This window comes from Podarcis raffonei, chromosome 7 (assembly GCF_027172205.1).
Source record: "Podarcis raffonei isolate rPodRaf1 chromosome 7, rPodRaf1.pri, whole genome shotgun sequence".
NCBI classification, from domain to species: Eukaryota; Metazoa; Chordata; class Lepidosauria; order Squamata; family Lacertidae; genus Podarcis; species Podarcis raffonei.
In genome coordinates this window covers 1,705,998-1,729,167 of record NC_070608.1, presented here as the reverse complement: position 1 = coordinate 1,729,167, position 23,170 = coordinate 1,705,998, and the positions used below count along the sequence as shown (strand labels likewise).

The 23,170-nt window shown below is 48.8% G+C and overlaps 1 protein-coding gene across 2 annotated transcripts; it reads left to right on the top strand.

The window, feature by feature from the left end:
* Nucleotides 1-1,077: 1,077 nt before the first annotated feature.
* Nucleotides 1,078-20,835, top strand: LOC128416965 (flap endonuclease 1-like). Of its 2 annotated transcripts, none has more exons than XM_053395081.1 (11): nucleotides 1,078-1,281; nucleotides 3,635-3,725; nucleotides 6,857-6,959; nucleotides 8,132-8,177; nucleotides 8,350-8,435; nucleotides 8,682-8,815; nucleotides 11,418-11,478; nucleotides 13,413-13,547; nucleotides 14,505-14,656; nucleotides 16,638-16,785; nucleotides 20,144-20,835. In XM_053395081.1, the coding sequence occupies exons 1-11, from the start codon at nucleotides 1,200-1,202 to the stop codon at nucleotides 20,210-20,212; spliced, it is 1,107 nt and encodes a 368-aa protein (XP_053251056.1). In that variant the 5' UTR covers nucleotides 1,078-1,199; the 3' UTR covers nucleotides 20,213-20,835. The 2 variants fall into 2 exon arrangements, with proteins under 2 accessions (XP_053251056.1, XP_053251057.1); XM_053395082.1 differs by having other exon boundaries at nucleotides 1,079-1,281; nucleotides 20,147-20,835.
* Nucleotides 20,836-23,170: the final 2,335 nt, after the last annotated feature.

Here is a 23,170-nt window from a genome sequence, read left to right as displayed (position 1 = left end):
CTTCAACCGTCGCTACTGGGCAGGCGCGGTCGGGACTGAGCACGCGCAGTAGCACCCAGCCCTAGAGGAAAGGGAGCGTTGCTGCGACAAGAAACTTAGGGCGCCCAATCAGGAAGATGCGTTTGTCTTCCTTGGGTGTTCTAGTGTTAATAATAATAATAATAATAATAAATTTTAGTGTTAGGAGAGAGGGGAAAGCTGCAGTCCAGTTTGCACGCTTTACCTGGGAGGGATTCCCGAGGAAGTCAACGGGACTTACTTCTGAGTAGACCTGCCCCAGATTGCACTGCTCAAAAAACTGCACCGGCTCACTGCCTGCCGTAAGGAAGTGCAATCCTGAATTACCAAAGATAAAACGAACATTAACACGAGCAGCTCGCTAGGAATAACTCCCCTTCCTCCCCCAAAAATACGGAGAAAAAGCTGGCGATTGTGCGTTCCTCGGGGCAGGGACCTTTGCCTGGGTCATCTGCCTCTTTAACACGGGAAAAAAGGGACCTGCTGCAAAAACATGTTAATATTTAAGCTGGGGGTGATCTGGCTACGAGCACAGTTATAATTTTCATTTGTTCGTGCGGTATGCATATTGGTGCTTTTATACCGTCAACCCCCTATGGCCTTCGGATGCAGAGATTTAGTTAACTGTGCTGCTCTTGGTGGAGTACACAGTAAAAAACAAAACATAAGAACAGTGCTTTTTTCTGGGGGAACGCAGACCCTAATAATAGTAGTAATAATAATAATAATAATAATAATAATAATAATAATAATAATAATTTATTTACCCCGCCCATCTGGCTGAGTTTCCCCAGCCACACTGGGCTGCTCCCCTAAACATTTGGTGAATCTTTGTACTTTTGTCCATTGAATGCATTAATTTCCCCCGATCTGAACGATAAAACGGTGATTTTCTTGAGTCAAAACGAAAAGTATACCCCTAAACATTTTTTTAGGAAAGTATTGCGTAAAGAATGGTTTGGAGACTTTCAAATGGAAAGCACCGCGCGGCTGCAAGAACAGGGCTCTCTGCACGTGCTCAGAGGCACTCTTGCAAGCAGCTGGGCGCGCCCCTTTCCGGCCCAGGATCGCTCCCGCTTCCAGCTGGCCGGGCTCCTCCTCCCGGTCCACCCCGAGGAAGGAAGGGCGGCGGCGGCAGCAGCAGCGCGCAGAGCCGGAGGGTTGCGCACGGGGCTCCGGCCATGGGGATCTCCAGGCTGGCCGAGCTGATCCGGGAGCAGGCGCCGGACGCCGTGAGCTCCGTCCAGCTGGAAGACTACCGGGGTGAGCGCTGCCGCCGCCGCCGCCTTTTGCGCCCATCCTGGATCTCCCAGACTGCAGGCATCCCCAAACTGAGTGCTCATCTGTTATGGAACTACAATTCCCATCATCCCTGACCACTGGTCCTGTTAGCTAGGGATGATGGGAGTTGTAGTCCCCAAACAGCTGGCGGACTGAGTTTGGGGATGCCTGTCCCAGAGGATCCCGGCCATCTCGGCCGGTTGGGCTGGATGATGACCTTTGGGTCTTTGGAGCTGGGGGCTCCAGTTGTTTTGGAACTATAATTCCCATCATCCCTGACCACCGGTCCTGTTAGCTAGGGATGATGGGAGTTGTAGTCCCAAAACAGCTGGAGGGCCAAGTTTGGGGATGTCTTTTACCAGAGGATCGCGGGCATCTCGGCCGGTTGGGCTGGAGTCTCTTGTGCAAGTTAAAGCTTTGCCAGGGTGGGGACAGCATCTCCTTACAAAACTTCTTGAAGTCCTGCTAGCGTAATTTGTTGATTATAGTTGCTCTTCAAATAATTCATATACAGTGGTACCTCAGGTTGTATACGCTTCAGGTTACATACGCTTCAGGTTACACACTCCGCTAACCCAGAAAGAGTGATTCAGGTTAAGAACTTTGCTTCAGGATGAGAACAGAAATTGGGCTCTGGTGGCACGGCAGCAGCAGGAGGCCCCATTAGCTAAAGTGGTGCTTCAGGTTAAGAACAGTTTCAGGTTAAGTACGGACCTCTGGAACAAATTAAGTACTTAACCCAAGGTCATTGTACAGTCATATCTCGGGTTGAATGTGCTTCGGGATGAGCACGTTCAAGTTGCGTTCCATGGCAACCTGGAAGTAACGGAGCGCGTTAAATGACGTTGCGCATGCGCAGAAGCAGCAAAAAGCGATGCACGCGTGCGCAGACGTGCCGTCGCTGGTTACATTTGCTTCTAGATGCGAACGGGGCTCCGGAACGGATCCCGTTCACATCTAGAGGTACCACTGTACTTCTTCCAATCTTCTGAAAATCTCTGGTCCCACAGGGTTTCGGATCCTTCCTGTCATTTTGTCCAGTTTTTTGCAAGGAGAAATATATGAAGTGTTAAAAAGTAGAAAATGATGGAGATGTTGGTTATCAGTTTGAAATGTGATAGGGAAAATAAGAAATGCATACTAAGAGATTAGATTGGGAAATTTTCAGACAGGACTGACGAAAGTTAAAAAAAATTGCATAAGATGTGAAAATATGTTTAATTATTGTTGGAAATGGTATGTTAAAAAACTAATAAAAATTATATAAAAAAGGGGAACAGCGTCTCCTGTGCAACTGTGGGAGCTGGAGCCGAACTAGGGAACTCGCTGTTGCAGGAACTTGGATGGGTTTAGAAGAGGGTTGGACAAATTCAGGCTCGGCCTCCGCAGCTGGAGACCGTAAATGCTTCTGAATCTCAGAAACTGCAGAGCTCTTACGCTCAAGTCCTGCTTGCTGGCTGAGGCATCTGGTTAGCCACTGTGAGGTCAGGATCTGGACTAAATGGGCCACTAGCCTGATGCGGCAGACTCTTCTTAGGTACTTAGAACTGAGTCTGAGGCTGAATCTGAGCATGTGCAGAGTGCCTTTCCCACCAGCCAATTCATAGCCCCTTGCTCCTGCACCTAAAACACTCCCCTGTGCTCTGGCTTGGCCGTGTGGGGCGCACAAGCCTCATGTATGGGGTGCATGGCGTCCGAAGGGAGAAGTGGGTCTGTCTGGGAGTCTGGAGCCAGAATTTCTGACCGATGGAAAGGTATTATTTATTTCGTCTGTTTACATCCCACCACTGTGGGGCTCAGAGTGGGGTACATGGGGTTCCCTGTGGCTTTCCTGCCCCCAAGCATCCCTACTTGTCCTTAGACCGTCTCCTGGAACAAGTATTCTTATTTTATTTTATTTCCTAAAAATTATATTCTGCTTGAAAAGCTTTGTCTGCCCACTTTTCCCATTCCATTCCTAATTTTTATAAACTTCTATGCTGTCACCTCTCTAAAGTCTCCTTTTTCTAAACTAAGATGTCCCAAATGCTTCAGTCTTTCTTCAAAAGGGAGTCTCTCCAGTCCCTCCATCATTTTGGTTCTCCTTTTCTGAATCTTTTCTGCAATCTCCTTTTTGAGGTGAGGCAACCAGAACCATTCCTCTCTGCCTTTCCTTCCTCTCAGCCTAACGCTACCTCACAAGGCCATTGTTGTCATAGGAATTAAACAAAGAGCGGCAGAACCATGCATACGCCACCTTGAGCTCCTCAAAAAATAAAAATGTGGGATAGAAACAGAACAAGCAAATACATACAAAGAATAATGATTAAGTTCTTTTCCCTCCTGCTTGGCTCAGGGCGTGTGGTGGCGATGGATGTCTCCGTCGCTTTTTACCAGTTCCGCACGGCTATGCCAAAGATCTTCAACCGCCATGGGGAAAATATCAGGTGAGAAGCTGCAAGCAAGTTTAAAAAAAGAATGTTTGTTGATTTAAAAGCATTTGTAAGCCACTTAATACTAATAAACTGTTGAACTGATTTTATAATGAATTGATTTTAGAATGCTGTATTATTTTACTGTTGTTAGCCGCTCTGAGCCCGGCTTCAGCTGGGGAGGGCGGGATATAAATAAAATTTTATTATTGGTGATCCCTCGTAGCCGAGTAAGATCGTCTTCCATAAACACGGTCTTAACAGTGAGTCCTTAAGTGACTGTGGAGGCCAATTCTGGATCCACATGTCCTTCCCCAGTGGGGACATTGCTTTCTGTGCGGGAGTTTATCACGGTGTGGATTTGCCAAGCGTGCCTTCCTCTTAGCACGTTTCTCCCTTGCGTCCTGAGTTCGAGTGTCTTCAAAGCCCAGGACACCTTTGGCAAAGGCTGTTCTCCAACTGGAGCGCTCGCAGGCCAGTGTTTCTCAGTTGTCGGTGTTTATACTACATTTCTTTAGATTTACCTTGAGACAGTCTTTAAACCTCTTTTGTTGACCACCAGCATCACGCTGTCCATTTTTAAGTTCGAAATAGAGTAGTTCATGGGTAGGCAAACTAAGGCCTGGGGGCCGGATCTGGCCCAATTGCCTTCTAAATCAGGCCTGCGTACGGTCTGGGAATCAGTGTGTTTTTACATGAGTAGAATGTGTCCTTTTATTTAAATGCATCTCTGGGTTATTTGTGGGACATAGGAATTCATTCATTTCCCCCCAAAAAATATAGTCCGGCCCCCCACCAGGTCTGAGGGACAGTGGACCGGCCCCCTGCTGAAAAAGTTTGCTGACCTCTGGAGTAGTTGCTTTGGAAGACATATACACACACTCGACTGCGGAACTGGCACACTGCATGTGCCACAAAATACCCATAATAGTCATTCTGCATTTGTAAGAACTCTCTCTTTTAGTGTAATAGCACTTTGGAACTCCCCGCCTATTGATAGCAGGAAGGTGCTGTCACTGAACTCTTTTCCGCACCAGCTAAAAATATTTTTGTTTATGCAAGTCTTGCCAACTGTTTAGAAAGCGGGTGTGAGTCTTAATCTGCTTTTAGCCTATTGCTGTATTTTAACTTTTCCAAAGTCTTAACTTATTGCTGCTCCCCGCCCCCCCCGCAATTGATGGCTTTAATGTTTTATATTCTTTCCGTAAACCGCTTTGAGATGTTTTGCAATCAAGCGGTTTTCATAAATAAATATATAAATATCATTAAAACAACAATACACCGTGGAACTAGTAAAACAGTTGGTTTCAAAGCGTATAAAAACAGAGGTTCAGGTTGTCAAAGCACATCTTCTGGGTTAGGAAAAGCCTGTTGCCCCCAGTACAGGGACATTAGTGAAAAACGTTCAGGTCACCGCCCTGTTATATTTTGCAGGGTGTGGTTCCAAAGGTAGAATTTCCCCAGGTGATCTCAGCAAGTCTTTCAGGTATTTCAAGTTTTTGTGCCCTCTCACTTTTGCTTTAAGCGGGCTGTTTCCTGGGCAATTACTGTTCCAGCTCGTTGTCAAACTGATGCCCCCAGTTTGCCAGTGTGAGATCTATGGCTCTTAGACAATCTAAGGGTCTTGGTGGTTTGTGTGATGTGGCAGCAAAAGCAGCTAATGCTATTCTAGGCTGCATCGATGGAAGTCTAGTGTCCAGATCAGGCATAGGCAAACTTGGACCTCCAGATGTTTTGGGACTACAACTCCCATCATCCCTGACCACTGGTCCTGTTAGCTAGGGATGATGGGAGTTGTAGTCCCAAAACATCTGGAGGGCCAAGTTTGCCTATGCCTGGTCCAGATCAAGGGAAGTCATAGACCACTCTATTCCGCCTTGGTCAGACCACAGCTGGAATACTGTGTCCATTTACGGGCACCACAATTTAAGAAGGATGTTGACAAGCTGGAAAGTGTGCCGAGGAGGGCAGCCAAAATGATCAAGGGTCTGGAAACCAAACCTTATGAGGAACAGTTGAAGGAGTTGAATATGTTTAGCCTGCAACAGAGGAGACTGAGAGGAGATAGGATAGTAAAGGTAAAGGGACCCCTGACCATTAGGGGTCGTGGGTGACTCTGGGGTTGCGGCGCTCTTCTCGCTTTATTGGCCGAGGGAGCCGGCGTACAGCTTCCGGGTCATGTGGCCAGCAGGACTAAGCCGCTTCTGGCGAACCAGAGCAGCGCACGGAAACGCCGTTTACCTTCCTGCTGGAGCGGTACCTATTTATCTACTTGCACTTTGATGTGCTTTCGAACTGCTAGGTTGGCAGGAGCTGGGACCGAACAATGGGAGCTCACCCCGTCGTGGGGATTCGAACCGCTGACCTTCCAATTGGGAAGCCCAAAAGGTTCAGTGGTTTAGACCACAGCACCACCCGCATCCCTTACCTTTTACCTTCTAGGCTGCATCAGCAGATGTCTAGTGTACATCCCACCTGAAGTCCTCTGTCTAGTCCTGGGTACATTAGTTTAATATTATTATTATTAACAAGTTGGAAGGTGTGCAGAGCAACCAATATGATAAAGGTTCTGGAAACGAAGCCTTATGAAGAGTGGTTGAAGGAGCCAGGTATGTTTAGCTTGGAGAGGATGAGACTGAGAGGTGCTAGGATAGTTATCTGAAGGACTGTCACAGGGAAGAGGGAGCAAGCTTGCCTTTTGCTGCTCTGGAGGGTAGGACTCGAACCCACGGCTTCAAGTCACAAGAAGGAGATTCAACATCAGGAAGAACTTTCTGATAGTAAGAGCTGTTTGCCAGCGGAATGGACTCTCTTGGAAGGTGATGGACTCTCCTCCCTTGGAAGTTTTTAAGCAGAGCTTGGGTGGCCATCTGTCATGGATGCTTCAGCTGAGATTCCTGCATTACAGGGGGTCAGATTAGATGACCCTAGGGTCCCTTCCAGTTCCATGATTCCCCCGCTTCCTTCTGGTCCATTCCCCTGTGATGGTGATGCACACCTGCACTGGCAGGGCTTGAGTTTGATTTCTGCCCAGGTCTCCCTGCTCACTCCTGTCTCCTTTGCATCCCTGCCCCCTTCCGTGGGACTGCTTTACTTTGCCTTGCCCCCTGCCCCCTGCTCACACACTGCCTCCTCTTCTGTTCCAGTTCCCTGCGGGGGCTCTTTTACCGGACGATGCATCTCCTGGAAAACGGCGTCAAGCCCGTCTTCGTGTTTGATGGGAAACCCCCAGACCTCAAGGAGAGAGTGGTTCGTAAGAGGGGTTCCCGGGTGGGCTGCGAGGGTGAAACCAAAACACTGACCCCCCAGGCCTGGCTAGAAGTGCAGGGGGAGAGTCTCACCGACAAAGGCAGGGACCACAATGACCATGGAGAGGATTAGAAGTCTCTCCCCCCCATTCACCCCATTTTCCTATTGTGGCCTGACTTTGCCACATTTCAGGCTGCTGTTACTCTGCAACTGCACATCATCACCATCATAATTGATTATTTATACCCTGCCCATCTGGCTGGGCTTCCCCAGCCACTCTAGGCGGCTTCCAACAAAATATTAAAATACAGTACAGCCATACCTCGAGTTGAACGTGCTTCAGGTTGAGCGCTTTCGGGTTGCACGTTACTTCCGGGTTTTGCCGCTCATGCATGCACAGACGCTCAAAATGACGCCACGTGCATGCGTGGAAGCAGCAAAACATGACCCGCGCACGCACAGATGCACTGTCGCGTCTTATGTTCCATTCAGGATGCGAACAGGGCTCCGGAACGGATGCCATTCGCATCCCGAGGTACCACTGTAATGCATCAAACATTGCTAAGGCTGCACTTTGACGTCCTGTCAACCGGGCCTTCAAAGCACAGCATTGCCTGATGTCACTGTGACATCAGGCGATGGACGGGTGGGACTGCCCTCCTGTCAAATTTGTCCTGCCAGGAGATAACAATGTTTTAGGTACAGGTAGGTAGCCGTTTTGGTCTGGCGTAGTCAAAACAAAATAAAAAAATTCTTTCCAGTAGCACCTTAGAGACCAACTAAGTTTGTTATTGGTGTGAGCTTTCGTGTGCATGCACACCTCTTCAGATACCAGAAGAAGTGTGCATGCACACTGATATAACAACACAAAAGCTCATACCAATAACAAACTTAGTTGGTCTCTAAGGTGCTACTCTAAGGAATGTTTTAGGGACCTGGGGAGCTGCCTTCTACTGAAATCAGACTTTTGGGCTAACTAGCAATGCAGCCAGACGGGTGTGGTATAAATAATAAAATCAGCAGCAGCATGTCTGTGTTGTCTCCACTGGCTGGCAGCAGCCCTCCAGGGTTAGAGCACGGGGTGTCCCAAGAATTAGAGGGCATTTGTGGGCTCCAGGAAAGGGAGAAGCAGTTCTGCATAATTCTTCTTTCTGTCTCCGCTCCCCTTGCAGTTGGCGAAACGCGCCGCAGTCTCTGGAGCCAAGAGGAAAGCTGCAGGTAAGACTGTCTCAGACTCCCCTAGTTGGGGGTCACTGCCCCTTTTATTGGTGGGCAGTTGGGGCTACGGCAGGGAGAGCCCCGCCCCCAGACCCTCTGAGCCCGGCTTCGGCTGAGGAGGGCAGGATATAAATAAAATTTTATTTTTTATTATTATTCCTACGTCTTTCAGATCCTGTTGCAGACGAGCCCCCGCAACGGCTGCCGAGAAGAGACTCCGAGAGGCTGCTGGGTTACTTGGGGGTTCCCTGTGTGCAGGTACACAATGTCTCCTGCGTCTCGGGGTTGGGATAGATGACCACCTGGGGTCCCTTCCAACCCTACAAATCTATGCTTCCGTGTTCACATATTTACATCCAATGCGGCATATTTATATACTTATATGCGAGGGAACTTCTCTTTCTCTCCCCCCATAGAATCACAGAACTGTAAAGGGACCCCTAAAGGTCATCCAGCCTAACCCCCTCTCCCCTCCTCCTTCCCTCCCTTTCCTCTCCCTCTTAGGCGCCAGCTGAGGCAGAAGCGACATGCGCAGCTCTGGTGAAGTCCGGGCGCGCCTGGTGCACGGCCACGGAGGACATGGATGCGCTGCCCTTCGGAAGCTTGCGTCTCCTGCGGCACCTGAACGCCAAGAACAGGTGAGTGTGTCCTGGACGTGAATGGAAGCGGTAAAGACTCTGGGCATGTGCAGAGTGCCTTCCCAGCTCCCGCAGGTCGGAGGCAGAGAGCAGGTAGGAGGGGTTTCTGGGGGGCAGAGTGTGTCCCTTCCAAGCAAGATCAAGGCCTGAAACTCATTGTGGAAGCTGGAGCATAGTGGATTGTTCTGGGCTGGGCGTTTGTGAGGCAACCTGAGTTAAGAAACAGAAGAAGAGCTTGCAGAACCATCTATTCCAATATCCTGTTCTCTCTCTCTCTCTTTTTTAAAGGTTGCAACACTGGCTTACTAGTCATTAATATTACTTGCAGATTACAGAACATTTTAAATAGAATAGAAAATAAAATTGTGTCTATGTTCCCACAAGCTTTCTGAAATGCAAATTCATGGGAAACATGAACATGGACATTGACTTCCCTTTAATTCTGAAGAATGATGATTACAGATGGAAAACAGTAGACAAGAACATAGAGGAGTTTCTCCCTTTTTATAATGCTGTCTGTATGTAATTCTACCTTCGCTTTCCCACCTGCCATCATCAGTCTCCCTGTGGTCCTTGTTTTCAAAAGTGTTTTTATGTTCTGTTTTTATGCGCTATCCTGTTCTCACTGGGGCAGCATCTCACACCAGCAGGGCTGGCACAAGTGACAAAATGCTGTTTGGCACTCAACGTCTGCAAGAGATGCTATGGCTTTGGTGCGCGCAGGTTTCCTACTGTCAAAACGGTCCGCCTGCCGGCTCCTCCACAAAAACTCTGCTTCCGACCAAAAATATGAAATAAAGTCAAACCATATTTGCAGGCAAAAAAAATTAATTAAATTTCAATGGGTGTGTGTGTGACAAGAAATTTTCTGCCCCGGCTACCACCTGACCTTGCTACGCCACTGCCCACCAGATGCCCGTTATGGGAAACCCGCAACCAGGATTTGAGCAAAAAACCCACTCTCCCCTCCAGCAATTGGTATTCCGAAGCATCGCTGCCTCCGACTGCTAGGAGCCCCTGATAGTCTTGCTCCTCCTTGTGGCAGTGAGTTCCACAGTTTAACTGTGCGTGGCACGAAGGAATTCTTTTATCCGTCTTGAATTCAGCTTCATCGGATATCCTGTGAGCTGCTAGAGTTATGAGAGAAACTTTTCTGTATCCTGTAATGGGGGCAGATTTCGAAACAAAACCATCCTTCTGTCTCTCCTTTCCGCCTTCTCTGGCCCTGTCACAATAGCTGTTTCCTCTCCCGGTTTCTCAACAATCTGAGTTTCGCACTGTGTTGCAAACGTTGGCTTCCTGTTGCTCCTTCCCAAGGTGGCTGACAAATCAGCCGTTTTTTTTTTTAATTATCTATATTTTTTTTTTATTTTTCTTTTTTTTCTTTTTTCAGCCGCGGTAATGAAGCCGCAAACTCTTACTTGAGTAAACCAGCAAGAACTACAATAGCAGAAGTCAGTAAAACCTTTATTAAAATGGAATAACAGCAGACTGGAATCAAGAAGGTTTTTTAGTGATCTTCTGAAACCTTGCAAAGTCATTACAGTGGTACCTCAGGTTAAGTACTTAATTTGTTCCAGAGGTCCGTACTTAACCTGAAACTGTTCTTAACCTGAAGCACCACTTTAGCTAATGGGGCCTCCCGATTTCTGTTCTCATCCTGAAGCAAAGTTCTTAACCCGAGGTACTATTTCTGGGTTAGCGGAGTCTGTAACCTGAAGCGTATGTAACCTGAAGCGTATGTAACCTGAGGTACCACTGTACGTATATCTCTTGCTCCCCTGGCATGTTAAAAAGTTGGTGAGTCTGAATAACCTGGTGCTTTCTAGGAATGACACTTTTTCATGTGGTGTGTGTAATGAGTAGCCAATAATAATAATAATAATAATAATAATAATATTTATACCCCACCTATCTGGCTGGGTTGCCCCAGCTTCCGATACATAGAAACATAATAAGACATCGAACAATACAAACTTCCCGATACAGGGCTGCTGTGGTGGATGGTGCCACTGAATGGGACAGGGAGGATCATAGAATCATGAAATTGTAGGGACACCAAGGGTCATCTAGTCCAACCCCCTTTTTATATAATAATTTTTATTTGTTTTTTTTTAAAAATATAAACATGCAACAAACATCCATTCAAAATCCAAGTCCTGAGATTACTCTGAATCTCCTGACTTCATCCCTTCCATGCGTCCTAGTAAAAATAATTACAACTGCATGTCAATATTTATCCAGATATTTTTCTTTCTAAATTGCCCATGGTTTCCATAACTTACAAGTGTGTTTAAAATCCTGCCAATGTTTTAACCTGCTTGCAATGGTCTTGTATATAAATTATGGACTTTCCCCATTTTTTAAAAAAAGTTCTTGTCTTCTCGGTTTCTGAGCTTCCCAGTTAGTTTCGCCATTTCGGCAGAGTCCTTCCTCTTGATTTGCCATTCTTCCCTGGTAGAATTCCTCTTCCTTCCAGAGTCCAGCCCCTTGGTGTCACAATGCAGGAATCTGTGGCCGGCCGTTGTGCAGTGAGAAATCGGGCCGACTTTGTTCCCTGGGGTTGTAGTGAATTCTGTGTGGTTTCTTTTATGTCCTCTAGAGACCTGGAAGAGATCTCCTTGCCGGTGGTTCTGCAAAAGCTGGGCTTAACGCAAGAGCAGGTGAGGAGACAAGGGCGTAGCAAGGGGGGGTGCGGTAGTTGTGGTCTGCCCCAAGTGTCCCCACTCAGGGGGGGGGTGACAAAATCGTGGCCGGCACTCACTGCGGGGTCTGCAGCGCACCCGAGCCACGCATCTTGGGCGCCTGTGTGCTGGGCCCGGGGTTAACCCAAGAAACGCAGTCCAGGTCTGGTCTAGAATCTAAAGGATCCGCTGGGAGTCGGTCCGACAGGGCCAAGGCAGGACACGAGGCAGGAAACCAGGCAAGGACAGGCACAGGATCTCAGGCAGGATCTGGCATACAGCAGTGTTGCACCTGCAACCTGGGGTGGGGTCCGACAGCCTTTTATCTTTGTTGGGGTAGCGGCCGGTCCTGATCCCCCGGCGACTCACCTCCCTGTTTTGCCCAAAGGCAAGCACTCCTCCTGCGAGTACTCAGGTCTCTCCTTCTCTCGGATCTGAGTCTCTGCAGTTCAGGAGATGTCGGTGGGTTACTAGACCCAGGGGCCGCCTCAGCCTCCCCTGACCCAACCGGTAGTGGAGCAGCTGTAAGTGATAGCCCAGCTGAAGGCGACGAGGGAATCCTCACATATGGAGCCAGGGCAGGATCAGGCCCCTGACTCGGCCCAGCGGGTGTTTGTTGCAGGGGAACCTGTGCAGACTGGGCCTCTTCAGGATCAGGCCCCAGACTCGGTTCAGATGCTGCCTGAGGCAAAGGATCTGATGCGGACTGAGACTCCATCCTATGAGTGCCACACACCCTGTGCCTGTCGGACTTGCGTTCGACCGAGCGAGTCCTCTAGTTGAGTCCTCCGACATGATTAACGACTTGAGCCTCTGATGAGGCTCCGAGCATGTTCCCATTACGCAGAGTATCCAGCACAGGGAAGGACGAGAAATAGGAGCTACATGCTAAGAGTTTTACTACTAAGCTACGCAGCCAGAAAAGAAATATATCCTCTCTCTGTGAGAGCAGTGAGCACGTCTAAAAACAAAGGAACAGGAAACCAGTAATAGCAACATCCGTCTCCTGTCTTCCGTGAGACTTCCAATAGCCTGGAAGCTCTGGAATGTAAACAGAGTCTTGTGACTCCAAAGCACTGCACAGTGGCAACAAACAGAAACCAACAGTGCCGCTCCTATGGGTGCCTCCCATCCCTCCCTCTAGGCGCCGTGTGCCCCGTCCCCATGGGTGCCGTGCCCCCCGCCCCTATGGGCACTCTGCCCTAGATGCCTGATAGGCTTCCTCTGCCACTGTGAGGAGAGGCTGGTTCTGCAGAAACAGAACTGGGAGCACCTTTGAAGGTGACCCGGAAACTGCAATTAATCCAGAATGCGGCAGCTAGACTGGTGACTGGGAGCGGCTGCTGACACCACATAACACCGGTCTTGAAAGACGTAAACTGGCTCCCAGTACGTTTCTGAGCACAATTCAAAGTGTTGTTGCTGACCTTGAAAGCCCTAAATGGCCTCGGTCCAGAATACCTGAAGGAGCGTCTCCACCCCCATCGTTCTGCCCGGACGCTGAGGTCCAGCACCAAGGGCCTTCTGGCGGTTCCCTCCCTGCGAGAAGCCAAGTTACAGGGAACCAGGCAGAGGGCCTTCTCGGTGGTGGCGCCCGCCCTGTGGAACGCCCTCTCACCAGATGTCAAAGAGAAAAATAACTACCAGACTTTTAGAAGACACCTGAAGGCAGCCCTGTTTAGGGAAGCTTTTAATGTTTAATAGGTTATTGTATTTTAGTGTTTTATTGGAAGCCGCCCAGAGTGGCTGGGGAAACCCAGTCAGATGGGTGGGGTATAAATAATAAATTATTATTATTATTATTATTATTATTATTATTATTATTATTATTATCCTGCTGTGCCATGTGATGCTGGTGTCTTTCTCCTTCCTCTCCTATCCTCTCCCCATCCCTTCCCCTTTCCCAAATGCAGTTTGTGGACCTCTGCATCCTGCTGGGCTGCGATTACTGCGAAAAGATCCGGGGTCTGGGCCCCAAGAAGGCCTTGCCACTGCTGCAGCAATACGGGAGCATCGAGCGGGTCCTGCGCTCTGCCCACAGCGCTCAGGTATAATAATAATAATAATAATAATAATAATAATTATTATTATTATTATTATTATTATTATTATTATTATTATTTCCAGAGGCAGCCTCGCTTGTGAATCTCCGTTGCTGGGAACCACAGGAGGGGAGAGGGCTGCTCTTGTGCACGGATCCTTCTTGCAAGTTTCTCCAAGGCAGGGTGCTGTACCAGATGCAGAGGCAGTGTTAGGGTGGCGCAACCGGTGCGCCCACACTGGGTGCCACATGGCGGGGGAGCAACACCAGTGCTGTAGTGCGAGAGGGGTGCCAAAACTTAGCGTTGCACTGGGCGCCTCTGAAATTTGAAAGCTCAAAGTCAGCTAGACAGGCCGCCGGCCTGATCCTGCGCACTGTTCTTTATGTTCTTAAGATGGTTCCTGTAGCCCAGGGGCCAGCAAACTTTTTCAGCAGGGGGCCGGTCCACTGCCCCTCAGTCCTTGTGGGGGGCAGGAATATATTTTTTTTGGGGGAAATGAACGAATATGCCCCACAAATAACCCAGAGATGCATTTTAAATAAAAGCACACTTTATACTTGTGTAAAAACACCAGGCAGGCCCCACAAATAACCCAGAGATGCATTTTAGAAGACATCTGAAGTTCACGGAAGTTTTTAATGTGTGACATTCTAATGTATTTTTAATCTTTGTTGGAAGAGTAACTGGGGAAATCCGGCCAGATGGGCCGGGTACAAATTATCATCATTATTATTAATAATAATAATTTTAAATAAAAGGGCACATTCAACTCATGTAAAAACACGCTGATTCCCGGACCATCCGCAGACCAGACTTAGAAGGCGATTGGGCTGGATCCGGCCCCCAGGCCTTAGTTGGCCTCGCCTTGCTGTAGCTGCTGCAGGCTGCAGCTCAGGGTTGATGGGCGAAGGGCAGGTAACTTTCTTTCTTACAGGTTAATGCTGAAAATCCTCCTCTCTGCAGAAGCACCCGTTGCCCGAAAACTGGCCCTTGGAGGAGACCCGGCAGCTCTTCCTGCAGCCCGAGGTGGCCGAGCCCAGCCAAGTGGTGCTAGAGTGGCAGGAGCCTGACGAGAAGGGGCTGCTACAGTTCCTGGCACATGAGAAGCACATGGCGTGAGTAGTGGTGTTGAATTCTCGAGCATGATCTTTTGGAGAATATTCCCGATTAATGAGAATATTAGAGAATTTTCATTTAAAACAGAATATTCATTTTAATGCATTGAAAACGATAGCATTTTAATGCATTGAAAACGATAGCATTTTAATGCATTGAAAACGATATAATTAGTTAATATACATGTTTATTCATGGGTAAACTTGTTCAGATGGCAACCAAAGACTGTACAGGTACTTTTATTCAATGGGGCAAGGCAGTGAATTCACATTCTTTGATTTTTCTGCCCCTGTAGCTCACATTTCAGAACTGCCAATGGTGAATGACACAATGCCCAGTAATGTAACTGGATAAAAAAAAAATCATTATTCATTCCTTACACTGGCAATATCACAGCTTGACTTATTATTTACTAGATTTTTAAAAATATGGGTTGTAAAACTGGTTCTTACATTAGAATTTACAGTTTGTGGAGAATGTTCTCTGGAGAATATTCTAGCAGGGAATATTCTCGAGGATATTCTCCGGAGGATATTCTCACCTCACATCACAAGATGTGAGTGTGGCTGCTCTTGCAAGGTGCTTGTTTGGCTAATAATAATAATAACAATAATAATAATAAAAACGGTTTGTACGCTAATGCAATTCTGGTTCTAAACGCGGCATAAGGGGTCTCTGTAGTATAGTGTATTTTAAAATGGGGTTTTAGAGTTTTTAGGGGGTTTTGAATGTTTTATGTAGTTTTGTAGTAGTTTTATGTAGTTTTATGTAGTTTTGTGGTAGTTTTATGTAGTTTTGTGGTAGTTTTATGTAGTTTTTATGTAGTTTTATGTAGTTTTCAATTTCATTGTTCCACAAGGGACAATGACAATAAAGATATCGTATATCGTATATATCGTATATCGTAATAATAATTTATTTATACCCCGCCACTCTGGGTGGCTTTCAACAAAGTGTTAAAATACAGCGGTCTGTTAAACATTAAAAGCTTCCCTGAACAGGGCTGCCTTCAGATGTCTTCTAAAAGTCTGGTAGTTGTTGTTCTCTTTGACATCTGATGGGAGGACGTTCCACAGGGCGGGCGCCACCACCGAGAAGGCCCTCTGCCTGGTTCCCCGTGACCTCACTTTTCATAATGAGAGAACTGCCAGAAGGCCCACAGAGCTGGACCTCGGTGTCTGGGCTGAACGATGGGGGTGGAGACGCTCCTTCAGGTCTACCGGGCCGAGGCCGTTTAGGGCTTTCAAGGTCAGCACCAGCACTTTGAAATGTGCTCGGAAACGTACTGGGAGACAATGTAGGTATTTCAGGACCGGTGTTATGTGGTCTCGGCAGCTGCTCCCAGTCACCAGTCTAGCTGCCGCATTCTGGATTAGTTGTAGTTTCCGGGTCACCTTCCAAGGTAGCCCCACGTAGAGCGCATTGCAGTAGTCCAAGCGGGAGATAACCAGAGCATGCACCACTCTGGCGAGACAGTCCGGTGGCAGGTGGGGTCTCATCCTGCATACCAGATGGAGCTGGCAGACAGCCGCCCTGGACACAGAATTGACCTGTGCCTCCATGGACAGCTGTGAGTCCAAAACGACTCCCAGGCTGCGCACCTGGTCCTTCAGGACAGGCGTTTTGGGGTCTTCGTGTAGCAAAGGAAGGAGCGAAGGGAGCATATGTTTCTGGACTGCAACTTCCATCAGCCAGCACAGTTTCTGCTTTTGCACATGCTCCGAACTGCGAAAAAGGCCAGTCTCTTCTTTGCTCACTTTCCCCAGCCTTCCCCTCTATTTCCCTTGAATCTCCTGCCTTTCTCAGAAGGCAGTGGTCTCTCCTTCCTTGGAGGTTTCTAAGTGGAGTTTGGGTGGCCATCTGTCATGGATGCTTTAGCTGAGATTCCTGCATTGCAGGGGGTTGGACTAAGGACCCTCAGGTTCATCTTCCGACTCTACAATTCGGTGATACTTTTTGACGTGAGCTCCTGTTTCACAGTGAGCGTTCGGTTCGCAGCCGACTGGAGAAGTGGCGGGCCGCCTGCCTGAAGAGAGCCCAGCCCCAGTCACCTGGCCCCATGAGAAAGGGCAGCAAGAAACAGCAGAGGATGGTGGAGTTCTTCCAGGTCAAGAAGCGGCCGCACAAGGTGAGGAGGAGAGGGAGGAGTTGCCCCTGGACCTTTGCAAGGCCAAAAGAGGGAGGGAGGGAGGGATGGGTGGGTGAGGCAAAGGAATGGCCAGAGGGGTCACTGTCAGTGCTGTGATGGAGCAAAATAGCCTAAATTCTTCCCCCAAACGGGTGCTCAGAATCGGCTCTGGGTCTTTTTTGGGTGGTGAACTCACTCAGAGAGTCAGCTCAGCATTCAATGGCAGGCAGCGGGGCATACCACATTTTTTGCTCTATAGGACGCACCAGACCATAAGGACGCACCTTGTTTTAGAGGGGGAGAACAAGAAAAAAAAATTCTCCCCCTCTCTGCCCAGCGCCCCCCTTCAGCGAAGTGGCAGGAGGCGCTTGCTTGCTTTCTTTATTATGGCCATTGGCCCATCACACGACAGTTTCCCATACCAACATAATGTACTTAAACCTCCAAATTTAAAACCGCCTAGACTTACAAAAAACAGACAAGAACCAAAGCAAAACAAAAACAAAAGACCAACATCATACATTACAATAAATTTGTAACATAAACATCGCCCTCTACTCATAAATTAGTAGAAGACATCAATGGTGAAATCACCTAATTACATCCTAAGACATAGATCATAGTTTAAAGAGATTATCCGAGCCGCACAGGAGTCCGTTTCTCTTCTTTAGGGATAGGACGCTGATCAAGAATCTGGCAACCATGAGTGATCTTAGGGGGTCATCATCATTTAGTAGATATCTCAGTTTGGCTTCATTCGTATCATCGGCAATTCCCTTTAGATATTGAGCAAGAAACTTGCTCCTGGCCGATGAGTGAAAAGCACAATCAAAAATGATGTGATGCAACGATTCCGGTGCCCCACAATTACAATCACATAAGAGCGATATCTGTCCATTGGAGAATCTATTTCTCAGCACGTTCGATGGGAAGGTGTTGAATCTTGCCTTTACAAAGGCATATCTATGGGCAGGAGGCGCTGCACAGAGAGGGGGAGATTTTTTTTTTCTTGTTCTCCCCCTCTAAAACAAGGTGCTGCTCAAGGTGCATTCAGTCGCCTACAGGCGGCTACCTTGGAAGCCTGGAGAGCGAGAGTGGTCGGTGCGCACTGACCCCTCTCGCTCTCCAGGCTTCAGTGAAGGCAACTCGAAGCCTCCAGAGCGCTGTGGGAGTTTCTGCTGTGCTCCGGAAGCTTCGGGTTCCTTTTGACATTCTCTTTGGGGCTGGTGGGGGGAAGCCCCCCGCCAGCCCCAAAGAGCAGGTCGGGGAGCAGCGGAAAGGCGCACAGCCTTCCGCTGCTTCCTGAGCTTGTGGGGCTGGCAGTGGGGGGAAGCGCTGCCCCCCAGCCCCAAAGAGCAAAGAAGCCTTCTGCCATAGAGGCGTGCAACCTCTCCAGCCGGGAGAGGCTGAACGGGACTATGGCTTCTTTAGCCCCATGCAACCTCTCTGGCAGGGAGAGGCTGCGTGCGGCTATGGCAGTACCCCCACCTCCCGCAAAAGCTCACAGGAGCCACGCACCCTTTAAGGAGCGCACAGCTCCTGTGGGCTTTTCTATGAGGAGGGAGAAGGGACTGACTGGCCGCGTCAGTCCCTTCTCCCTCCTGGGGAAAAGCCCGCAAGAGCCGCGCGGAGCTTGTGTGCGGCTTTTGGGGGCTTTTCCTGCCTGCCTCCCCCCTGCCTTTGCTCCATAAGGCGCACACACATTTCCCCTTACTTTTTAGGAAGGGAAAAGTGCATCTTATGGAGCGAAAAATATGGTAATTGGCTGGAAGAAGGAACAAAATGGCTGGGAGGTTGCCTGCTCTTGGTGGGGTTACGCTTCCTCTGAAGGAGCAGGTTCGTAGCTTGAGGGTACGGTCATACCTCATGTTACGTTTGCTTCAGGTTGCGCGTTTTCAGGTTGCGTCCTGCGGAGTGCCGGAAGTAACGGAAAGGGTTACTTCTGGGTTTCGCCGCTCGTGCATGCGCAGACACACAAAATGACGTCATGCACATGCACAGAAGCGGCGAATTGCAACCCACGCGTGCGCAGACGCTGGTTGTGTTCTTTTCACGTTGCGAGCAGGCCTCCAGAATGGATCCCGTTTGCAACCAGAGGCACCACTGTACTCCTGGGTCCTTTGCTGTCGCTTGAGGCTCAGGTGGCCTCAGTGGCCCCGAGTGCCTTCCATAAGCTTCGGCTGGTGGCCCAGCTACGCCCCTATCCGGACAGGGATAGCCTAACTACTGTTGTCTATGCTCTGGTGACCTCAAGGTTAGATTACTGCAATGCGTTCTACGTAGGGCTGCCTCTGAAGATGGTTCGGAAACTTCAGCTGGTGCAGAATTCAGCGGCCAGGTAGCTCACTGGAGAAAGACGGTTTGAGCATATTACACCGATCCTGGTCCGACTGCACTGGCTACCAATTAGTTTCCGGGCCCACTTCAAAGTGCTGGTTTTGCGGAAGAGCGATGTCAATCAACATCTGATGATCTCCTTCTACCGGTCCACAATAGAAAGTGTCCTTTCATACTGCGTCACGGTGTGGGACGCTGGTTTGACATCATCTGATAGGAAGTGCCTACAGAGGGTGGTGAATACAGCACAAGATATTATGGGCTGTCCCGTGAATCCGCTGGATGAAATAGCAGAAGAACGTTGCCTCAGGAGAGAGGAAAATTCTCAGGGATGGTTCACACCCTGGCCGGCACTTTCTTGATCTCCTGCCCTTGGGCAGAAGATATAGAAGCAGGATTAGTCACACCAACAGGGTGAAGAACAGCTTCTATCTGTGGGCTGTTAGGCTGCTGAATGAAAAGAGAACAACAGGGCAACTGGCTTTTGGGTTTGGTGGGTGTGCGCCAGTAAACGAGGGGAATTAAGACTTCTAAAAGTCTGGTAGATGTTCTTCTCTTTGACATCTGATGGGAGGGCGTCCCACAGGTCGGGTGCCACCACCGAGAAGGCCCTCTTCCTGGTTCCCTGTATCTTTGCTTCTTGCAGTGAGGGAACCGCCAGAAGGCCCTCAGCACTGGACCTCAGCATCCAGGCAGAATGATGGGGGTGGAGATGCTCCTTCAGGGATACTGGGCCAAGGCCATTTAGGGCTTTCGAGGTCAGCACCAACACTTTGAATTGTGCTCGGAAACGTACTGTGTTTCGCTGTGCAGTTATCTTCCTTAGTGGATTGTGCAAACCCCTATTCTTAATGCAATTTGTAGACTAGCAGACACTGGGGGGGGGTGTTGACCCTAAGAAGTTTGGGAATCTGCTCCAAGGTGTCCTGGGCATCAAAGGAAGTAATTATGGCATGCTTTGTCCTGTGAGTTCCTGTCGAAAATGCCTCATGGCTGAGTTGTGCCCCTTATATCCTCTCAGCAGATACCGAAACCCGGCAGGAAGAAGATGAAGACCCAGGAACAGCCAGGAACGGCAGTGGAGACTTGAGCAAATAGCTCCCTTTTTTGCTGGCTTGCAAGGGCCGCAGTCAAGGAAGTCGTTGGAAGTTGTTACCTGGGTGTTCAGGCTTGCTGGCACCCTCAAGATTTCATTCATTCATTTAACAACATTCGTATGCCCCTAAATTCTCAGATCACAGTGATCTTCAGGAAACTGGACCCCTTCTATCCTCTCCTCTGAGCAGGTGGCTGCCTGCCCTTTGACATTTCCCTTTCCCTGACCTTGCTGTCTTTCATACCAGACTCCTGCCATTGGCGTTTTCGAGTTTTCTTCATTGCTTCTGCATCCCCATTGCAGCCTGCCTGGTCTGTGGTGCCCTCTCCGCTTCTTATAATCCCGCAGGAAGATTCCTTGCCTCAGCCTCTTTCTCATATTACAGAAATAAGCCAATTCAAGATGTCACTGCAGACAGAGGTGTCATTCTGAATTCTGGCTGCTGTCCAGTTCTGTGGTTGTTTGAGGCATGCAGTCTGTTGGGTCAAAGGCGGAGGACGGACAAGAACAAGACCCTGGACAGCTCCAGCGGGCTCTTGTGAAAGTTTGTTGGGTCGTATATCTTCTGACCCACTGAATCTGCTGCAATAAATTTGATTTATTGCCACTCCGACAAACTTCCAATGGTGCCCACATGCTTCCACTCCGCACGCTGCCACTCTCCTCAGTTGCTGGATAATAGCAGCGTTCACACACAGCAGCAAATGGCTTGTCTGTGTTGATGTGGTGTCCTCAATAACGGAGCTCGTTATATGCTTCTAATCCAAAACTCTTTGTTTTGTAGCACTCAAAACAGAAAAGAAAACCTGCAGAATGTAGCTGTATGTTCACAGCTCTCTGCCTCTTAACGAAAACTACACGACCTTGCTAACGAAGCACGGATCATGTGGGCAGTGCGCCCAGTTGATAAGAACACTCCTGGAGTGTTAACTCCTGACAGTCCACTCTGCTGCCTGAAATGTCCTGGCTAGTGCCAGCGGAAGCCTAGCCTTACCCAGGCAGCCAAGAACGATTGGCAAGGACTCCTACTCTGAACCAGATAAGGGTGGCAAGGCTGTGCCCTCCAGCTCAAAGGGTCCCAGGTAATGTTCCCCATCCCCGAGGAAGCAGCTTGGACCGAGGGCACAGAATTGTAGATGGGGAAGGGACCCCTAAGGCTCATGTAGTCTAAGCCCCCTGCAAATCAAGAACCACAAGCCCAGGGTCTTTGCCACTGGACTCTGGGCCTCCTGCCCCTTATCTCCTATTTTCTAAATTTACATTTCGTTCTTTTTTTACTTTGCTTCCAGGGTGGTTTTCCTTCAGAAAGTCAGCCTCAATCTGCCACTATACATACGTATGCGTCACAGGCCAGTGCTGGGAGCAATTTGAAGGACCTAGCAATGTCCTTGAACTGCAAAGTCCTGACACAAACCAGACGTTTTTGCAAACCTCCTGTTACCTGCTTGTCCCACACAGCTGTTACTCTCTGCGCCGCCATTCCGGCGTTTTACAATAAACAAATCTCTGTTCTACCCAAATTGAAACCCGGCAGTATTTTGCTCATTCCTCTTGGGAATTAAAGGGTGCAGCATTAACTCCCGTGGAACACTGTGGGTCCAAGACCCTGGAATATTATGCCTCCAGGCTGAGATACGTTTACAGGTGAGTTTGTGTGTTAGCTGCCATCAGGGCCAGGTGTAGACTTGAACGTGAGATGAGCCTGCTGGATCAGGCCAATGGGGGCCCATTTGGTTGATAATAATAATAATAATAATAATAATAATTATTATTATTATTATTATTATTATTATTATTATTATTATTATTATTATTTATACCCCGCCTATCTGGCTGGGTCTCCCCAGCCACTCTGGGCGGCTTCCAACAGAACACTAAAATACAATGGCCTAGTAAACATTAAAAGCTTCCCTAAACAGGGCTACCTTCAGATGTCTTCTAAAAGTCTGGTAGTTGTTCTTCTCTTTGACATGTGGTGGGAGGGCGTTCCACAGGGCAGGTGCCACTACCAAGAAGGCCCTCTACCTGGTTCCCTGTAACCTGGCTTATCGCAGTGAGGGAACCGCCAGAAGGCCCTCGGTGCTGGACCTCAGTGTCCGGGCAGAACGATGGGGGTGGAGATGCTCCTTCAGATATACTGGACCGAGGCCGTTTAGGGCTTTAAAGGTCAGCACCAACACTTTGAATTGTGCTCGGAAACCTACTGAGAGCCAATGCAGATCTCTCAGGACCGGTGTTATGTGGTCTCAGTGGTCATTCCCAGTCACCAGTCTAGCTGCCACATTCTGGATTAATTGCAGTTTCCGGGTCACCTTCAAAGGTAGCCCCATGTAGAGCGCATTGCAGTAGTCCAAGCGGGAGATAACCAGAGCATGCACCACTCTGGTGAGACAGTTTGCAGGCAGGGAGGGTAAACAGCTGCCCTGGATGCAGAATTGACCTGCACCTCCATGGAAAGCTGTGAGTCCAGAATGACTCCCAGGCTGCGCACCTGGTCCTTCAGGGGCACAGTTGCCCCATTCAGGACCCCACACACTTTGAATTGTGCTCTGAAACGTATTGGGACCCAATGTAGGTCTTTCAAGACTGGTGTTATGTGGTCTCTTTAGCCGCCCCCAGTCACCATTCTAGCTGCCGCATTCTGGATTAGTTGCAGTTTCCGGATCACCTTCAAAAGTAGCCCCACGTAGAACGCGTTGCAGTAGTCCAAGCAGGAGATAACCAGAGCATGCACCACTCTGGCGAGACAGTCTGCGGGCAGGGAGGGTCTCATTCTGCATACCAGGTGGAGCTGGGAGACAGCTGCCCTGGACACAGAATTGACCTTCGCCTCCATGGACATCTTTGGTGACAGTGTGCAACAACAGAATATTTTTGTTCTTTCTGCCAGAGAGGTTCAAATTGCAATTTGACTCCTCTATCACCTGGGGGCTATTTATATTCTGCCTGTAG